Genomic DNA, 8,062 nt, shown 5'->3' on the forward strand with positions numbered 1-8,062 from the left:
ACACATAACGTGTTGGGTGACGACAGCGTGTTGTAATGGTTTTAGAGAAGGATCAGAAAGAATGGCGTATGTGTGTATGGATCTGTTACGGTTTCTACAGTGTCTCTTGTACAGGTAAAGATACCGGTAGGGATTTAGGCCAAGTTCAGGTACAAGTCAGGACCTTGTCCCGTATCTAATTGAAGATGAGCTTAGCTAATCTTAAGTTAGCTAAGAAGACCACCTAAGGGACTGACAAAATATGGTATATGTGGACAGGTGGTCACGGGTGAATTTGTTTTGGGGCGCTAATCGTGTATCTTACCTCTTCTCTCATGATCTCAATAAAAAGCGGTGAACAGAATCATGAATGTGGATGTGTATTTCATGAATACAGACATGCTCAACCAAACCAGAAGTCGAGTCCTAGCAAGAAGTAAAAAAAATTGCACAAAAACACCTGTGTACTCACCTGTAACGTTAAGCCTGCAGAAGGAGATTTTACATTTTAGTATGGTTACTACTAACGCAGATGAACTTTCATATAATAAAACGGGACTCACTAGTAAGAAGCACAAAAACACCTGTGTACTCACCTGTAACATTAAGCAGACAGAAGGAGCTTTTACATTTTACTATGGTTACTACTAACATAGATGAACTTTCATATAATAAAACGGGACTCACTAGTAAGAAGCACAAAAACACCTGTGTACTCACCTGTAACGTTAAGCCGACAGAAGGAGCGTGCATGGCCGGCGTCGTTTCTCGCCTCACACCTGTACTCTCCGGCATCCTCCGGAGTAATCCGGAATATCTCCAGCTGGCACACTCCGTAGTTCTCCTTGATCCAGTACCTCTCGGAGTCGTGGATCTCCTCTCCGTCCTTGTACCACCGGATTTCCGGATCCGGCCTTCCGGATACGGAACAGGTGAGCTTCATGTCCTGGTTGACTGTCGCGGTGCGGGATTTGAGCTCCATGTTGAAGGTGGGAGGGTGCTTGATGATTTCTCTCTTGGTGGCGTGGAAGTCTGTGTCTGAAGCGCGGCGCTCTCTACGAGCGGTTTCAGGCTGTAGGATCGGCAGCACGATGTCGTCCATAGTCTTGTAGCCCTGCGGCATTTCGTACTGGTAGCGTGTGGGGGTTGTGATAGGGTGCGTGCGGTGCAAAGCGGTGTCGTAATGCCGGGTTGTGTAGGTAGGGGAGGTGGCACGCGGGCTTCTAGTGCCGCTGTAGTCTCTCTTGATGTCTGTGCGGGACGTTGAGGGGGTGTATCTAGGAGGAGACAGGTCCAACATGGAGCCATGGTACGCTCTAGGCCGGTAGGACGGGACGTGGAGACTGCTAGTATCAACTCGTGATGTACGTGTAAAGGACGTGGTGTCGAACTCGTGGCTACCTCTGCGCGGACTAGGACTTGTATCGAAGCTGCTCCTCCTCGGCCGAGGCTTGTAGATGTCTGCGATGTCCATGTCGGACGCAAACTTGTCCGTTCGCAGCTTGTACTTGGCTGTGATGTCGTAGTCTTCATAACGCGGCCGCTTCTTTATGTCGAAATCTGAGGAATAGACCCTCCGTCTGTGGGTAGAGTACAGGTCTATATCGGAGGTTGTGTCGTAGTCACCTGTGTAGAACTTCGTCCGACGTTTCTTCAGGTGTATTTCCTCGTAAGGAGAGACCTTGGGCGTCTTGTGCAGGTGATGTGGTGAGGGAGAGGGGTGTCTACGTGTACCGGAGGTGTCGTACTCGTAAATGTGCAGCCTGTCTTCAGGCTCGTCGTACGAGTACTTGATCTTCTTGGCGCCTGTGAAGTAGTACTTGTTCTTCGCTAGCGTGAAGTCGTCCGAGTCGGGCACAGGTTGGTGTAGCGGCCTCCTTCTGCGACGCTGAGGGGACTCTAGCGGTGAGACAGAACGCGTGGTGAAGCTGAGATTTGTGATATCTTCCGGCGGGGTGGAGCGCTGGTAGCTCACGCGCACAGGTGAGATCTTGCGTCGCCGCACCTTGACGTACTCGGCAGGTAAGGACGGCACCTTGACGTCGCGGCGTTTCGGCATGAAGTGGTGCTCGAAGTCGCCGGTGTTGGGGTTCCACCACGTCCACCACGTACCCGCGTCCGTGCGCCGAACCGGGCTCAGGTCCGGCACCCCGTCCTTATCCACCTCCATATCACCCCACCTGTCAGGTAGCGACGCCGTATCGTCTATATCTGTATACGCGGTGCTGTATCCTCCCTCCGTATCCGTCCAGTACCGCCGGTAAGTGCCTGCGGCGGAGGTGGTCCGGTGGCGCCGCTCAGGTAATTTTGGGACCCTCCCGTGAATGTTTTCCTTTTCCAGCTCGGCCTCGGCTTGCTTGATCAGCCGCCTCGACTTGGTGCGCACCGTCTCCATTTCGTCATCGCTGAGGGGCGGGGTCGTGGTCGGGCTGTCCACGCCTCTGCGCTTGCGCGGGCGGCGTTTTTTGGACCGTGACCTTCGGGTGACCTCGACGGTCTCCCACCTCGGGGTCGACGTCGTTCCGTACAGGTCCGGATAGATGAACGACAAGTCGTCATAACTTCCCGTCAACGGCTTCTTGAACTTCAGAGAAGACGCCGACGGTACGTCGAGATACGTGGTACGTTTTGGGAGATACAAGGCGTCCAGATCGTCGTAGCTTCGCCCTCGGCGTGCTCCTAAGGGAGTCAGGCTTCGCGTGAGAGAGGAGCTCCGGGGAAAGGGGGACAGGCTGCGGGGTAAGGGGGAACGGCTTCGGCCAAGGGAGGGGCTCCTGGTAAGGGGAGACGCACTCCTGGCTGTCGGTGAAACGCTTCTTGCGCGGGAACTATCGGTGTGGAGCGAGCTGGAACCTAGGTACCGCACGTAGTGGTGCTGGTATTTGATGCCGTACGGACTGTGCCAAAACTTGTCCTTGTGCGGGGGGAGTAAGGGTGTGTGCAAGTCGGCTTGTTCGGTGCCCTCGGCGTAGGAGTCTGCCGCCATCACCCGTGTTGTTGGCGCGTCGGTGGAGGCTGCCGAATCGACGGTGGCGAATGTCGAGCTGGAGTCCATGCTGCCGAGGCTGTCGCTGCGACTCCGCCTGGAGTCGGAACTCTGGGACAGAGAGTCGCAGCTGTCGTCGAAACTCTGGGAACGGGAGCGGGAGCTCCGAGCCCTCGACTGACGATTCCCTTTCGGAATAAAAAGTTTTTGTACAAAAATTTATTACACAATAATTTGGCTTGTAAAATAGTCCATGCTATTCAGCTTTCTTGCCTGTGTTTGTATCCCCTAACTTTCTACAAAAGATTTAAAACTTTTTAGAGACTTGATCTTTACGTCAAGTTAGGAGAACAATATCATTTTGTCAAAATCACCCCTTAACGTTTTACAGAAGAGTTAGAGCTTAATTTGTCCGCCAGGTCAGGAGAACAACATCTCTTGAGGCTTTACAGAAGAGTTAAAACTTTTCAGAGACCAAATCTGTACGTCAATTTAGGAAAACACCATCATGATTGTATCAGAATCGAGCACCCAATGACCCATCTCTCGACGCTATCGAGTGTTTATCCCTCCTTAAGAGATAACTTCACAGTTTATCTTGATCGAACAGTTGACCGAACTGTCACAGTTCTGACGGTTGTGGGTCACGTACGGTGACGTCATGACCGAGAAGGCGACTGGTCTATGTTTCAGTTTGACAGAGGCTTTGAAACGTTGCTTATACAATCACACGTTTTAGATGGAAACCAATCAAATGTTGCAGCTTTTGTCACAGTTAAGATGTTTGAAATCTCATGTGGCTAGCTATTAGGTTTTCCTTGGCCAAAACTAGTATAGTGCAATGTTACTGAATCATGGAAAACTTAATTGTTTCGAAGTTAGAGCCATTCAAATTCAAAATCTTGCAATCAAAAGCAATGTGGCATTCGTAAATCGAATCGAAAACTCTGCTTTCTTGTACTGATTTGTTTTGTTTGTTTTGTAGCCTACCAAAAACACGACGAATGGTTTGAATGACCAGGAGGAAATTTCACAACAATTTTAACCTACTTCCACGATACGATAACACAAATTTAACGCTTGAGCTAAATACATGCTTTTAGACTTGTTTGTCAACTTTAAATAGCTAATGACGGTCCCTGTCTCTGTGGAATTGGGCTACGTTCTTGTTGTATCAATCTAAGAGGAGACATGACTGTACTGGGGCTAGGGCAAGTGTGTTGAACTTGCTGTGTACCCGCCATTTTTGTTTCACCAGTCTAAGATACTGCGCCACTTAAAGGGGGAGGGGGGCGGGTCACTTCGCACTTTACTGTCATCCCTCCCAACCACCCGGTCTTCAAACGAAGAGCCGAATAAAAGTGGTGCTGAGTAAATGTTATCACGCTCTGACGCTCGCTGGTTAGCTGTGTAAGACAAACATGTTGTCGTTGTTCTGTAACAAGATATGTTTGCCATCTTTTCTATATGACCGACATTACTCTCTCCCAAACCCCGTCTTAAATTAAATCAACTCCTCGCCGAATCATTCCTCATAATTTTGTAAATTCTGCGTCTTGTAAACCAGGACGTAACCAAACCGGTGATAAGCGAGCGTTTAAAAGTTATTCCCAGAAAGTCGTAAAGCTACTGGCGTGGCGCTCCGGCTGAAGTCTGGTCCTTATCACGCCTTACCACAAGTGGACGCGCGGATTCCTGAGTCTCCTCGGCTGACAACTTTTATTTATCTCAAACCCTTCCTGCTTCACTTCCCGTATTTTGGCGGTAACTCAGTTCCACAGAGACAGTTCCCCACACTGTTGAGACTAACCGTAGATGCTACATCGAACCAGCAAGACTGCTCATAAAAGCTACACCACTGCCACACGACTTTCACTCACGAAATCTCCAAGTCTCTCTCTCCCCGTACAGTCCAAGGAGGTAGTCGGAAACAGCAGCGGACGGTAAATCCTTGAGAGACAGCGGAAAGGAAAACCCGGGACAGCTAGAACCGCTCGTAGAAAAAAATCTCCAAGAAAAGAGACGTAACCTTACCTTAACACGAGGAAGATCGCAAGGAAAGGGAACGAAGGAGCGGCCCGAAAATCGTCAGAAGAATGCCACCACGTATCGCCTACATCTACACAGGACCTATTTTGGGTAAGACTGTATCCTACATCTAGCCTTGCTGCGAATTCCGACACAGGTCCTCCTCGCAATTATCATGGCAAGTATTTCGTAGGTTGGTGCTGTAGGCCCCCGGTTGGCCGCCAAACTTATCCCGATGTCGCTGTCCCTACCTAAACGGGAGCGTAACGCCGCGTCATAGTGTGCAGTGGGCGGGCCCAAGGCCTCAGGAGAATTTCCATAATAACCGACTGTCGACAATTTGAGCTATGCGGATTCTTGGCCCTGGGCTGTTGCTACGTTAGTATAAACTGTGGGAGCTTGGCAGGACATCTGGCGGGCTTAAAACTTCAATCCGGCGGACTTATAAATAAACTACGCAGTCTAGCGGCAATGTCGCGTCCTTCGCTTTTTTTTCTTCAACTCTGGTCTTAAGTTACAAACTCTCCTACTTGCTGCGCGCGGTTGAGTAAGATACTACCCTCTCAAGAGGATTCGCTTATTTGGAGATACGAGGAAACTACTTAAGATATAGGGAGACAGTTTTAAGAAATTTACATTTTGAAAACTTGATAAGATATAGTTATATAGCTTTTATAAAGGCAAGAAAGCGGAAAAGACAGTAGCTGTATAGCAGCGAGCTTGAATAAGTTGAAATGCCAGACAGAAACCGTTCGCTCAGTCCGCAAGGGAATACGTCTTCTTGGTGACGGTTCTTTTGGTAACCGTCACCGGTTGGCTAACGGTCCTGGTTGGCATGGAAACCGTTGCCGTGGAGACGTCGCCCTCACCACTCGTACTCGTGTACCGCGTCGTTCGCACACTCGAGGGGACGGAAGTGACGTCGCCCATACCGGATGTGGACGAACGCCCGCTCGATTCTGATATCCGGCGACGTCGCGAAGTCACGACGTCGGGAGAGCCTCTTCTTGTCGCAGAGCCGGCGACGTCGGCGTGAGCTATAGGGCCGACGTCGGACACTACGTAGGTGTGTTGGCGCATGTATGTTGGGACGAACTTTTCCGGGATGACATAGTAGTCGCTGGAGTCGCTGCCGACGCTGGCTGTGTCCCCAAGGTCGCGGTCGCGCTGTCGTCTGCGGTCTGCGAGCTCCACCTCGTACTGCCACACCTCCTGTGGTCGCCACTTGTCCTCGCTGATGGTGGTCAGGTCTAGGGACCTGTCGGCCTGGGCCTGGCGAGCTGGCCTGCGTCGCCCCACGTGGTGGTGGTTCATGGACGCGTAGTGCTCTGTTAGCGGGTTTGTCTCTGAGGAGCCGGCCTGGCCAGCCCCCTTCTGGTCATACCATGTGCTCAGGTCCTGGTCCCGGACGGGGTGAAGGTAAAAATCGTCGTAAGACCCGTCGTGAAGGTGAGAGCGGGTCTCGTCGCCGACTTTGTAGACGAGGTCGTACTTTCCTGGGCTGTACAGCGCGTTGTAGTACTGCCTTATCCGCTTGTACCACAGGGATTGGTTATAGTACTCGTCTAAGTGCGCCCCTCGCGACTTCTGCTTCCGCGGTACGTAAGAGTGGGAGGAGGCGTGGTAGCGTTTGCGTGAGAGATCCCCGACGTCGACGCTGGCCCTTCCGCGGGGACGTCCTCTGTAAGGCCCCGGCCGTGGGGCGGACGCCGCCCGCTTGTGGAGCTCCCAGTCTTCCGGAGAGAGCCCGAGACGTTGACGTTCGGCTTCTTCGTCGTCCAAGGATGGGCTTGCTCCTCCGGGTGCGCCGTCGGCTAACTCGAACTCGTACTCTCGCCGCTTCACGTACTCCACGTCCGCCTCACCGGCTGACGCTCGCCTGCAACAAATGGGGTTAATTTAAGATATTTGCCAGTTGTATATTTTAGCACCGTGAAAAACAAACGTATGCGTATATATTCCCACTGTATCTTTGTCGTTATTCGTCAATGTATGATTAGATATGGGTTCCGACGCACGTCTGCAACAAAACGGGGTTAATTTTAAGATATTTATGTTTACCGAAGGAAAACATTGTTTTTGCTCAGTTTCCTCTTCTCCAAACACAAAAGGTCAATGACCTGGGCCAGACAGTCTATCACCATATATTATATCACTATACATTATAGCAAGATGGATTTAGACTCCTGTCTGACCATAAATATGTATATATGAATATGTTTGAGTGAGAATTAACAGAGCAGATTATGCGAAGGTAAACATTATGCATTTGCTTGCTTTGCATCTGTCAAAAATCTCCTGTGGTTGATATCTGTGGGACACCTTTGTTTTACAGTGGTTGGGGCGATGGAAATTTTGGTTTAGACATCACTGACAACACATATATACACCCACTGTATCTTTGTCGTCATTATATGTTGAAACGTTGGTTTCTGGACTATGATATATACCATACGGGCCAAATTTGAACATACATGTATGTAACAATCAACTAGAGTTCCCCGATCTCATACCTTCGCCAAATGATGTTAATCTTTATGACTGACAAAGTTTAGATTAGATTATTCCCCCTGATTTAAGAAATAGGAACCTAATTTTCATTATATCATTTTATCATAATCTCAACCAAAAGACAGTCTTATATTAACAAAGACTGCATTCTAGCATTTCCTAATAAATTATGCAAATGAGGTCCTGATTTGAATAAATTATGTTTAATGATGTTCACCTCAATTTAACTTTCAAATACCACAAGTATGAAATTCCAGGCAGTTATCATTACATAATTATAAAATATTCTCATTAATCATGCAAATTAAGTCATTATTAACATAATCAACATCTTCCTGTGTTTCTCTCGTTGTCAATTACCAATGTCACAAGCTTCAATTGTCCTATCATGGAATGCAGCTGATTTATAGAATTTCCCCATAAATTATGCAAATTACATCCATATTTGCATAATTGTCACATAACTATATTAAGCATCACGTAAGCTACCTACATACCAAAAATCACGACGATCTGTCAACCGGTTCTTGAGTTATCCCCTTTTGAATATTTTCAAGA

The 8,062-nt window shown here is 49.0% G+C and overlaps 1 protein-coding gene across 1 annotated transcript in view; it reads right to left on the reverse strand.

Annotated features, from left to right (window-relative positions):
- Nucleotides 1-5,000: 5,000 nt before the first annotated feature.
- The window catches only part of LOC109461700 (obscurin-like), an 88,717-nt gene continuing 85,655 nt past the window's right edge, over nt 5,001-8,062 (reverse strand). The window contains 1 exon segment of the mRNA XM_019758086.1: nt 5,001-6,872. Coding sequence (XP_019613645.1) covers nt 5,750-6,872 — 1,123 coding nt within the window. The 3' untranslated portion in view covers nt 5,001-5,749.

The sequence above is a fragment of the Branchiostoma belcheri genome, unplaced genomic scaffold (assembly GCF_001625305.1).
Source record: "Branchiostoma belcheri isolate BF01 breed outbred unplaced genomic scaffold, Haploidv18h27 scaffold95, whole genome shotgun sequence".
Lineage (NCBI taxonomy): Eukaryota > Metazoa > Chordata > Leptocardii > Amphioxiformes > Branchiostomatidae > Branchiostoma > Branchiostoma belcheri.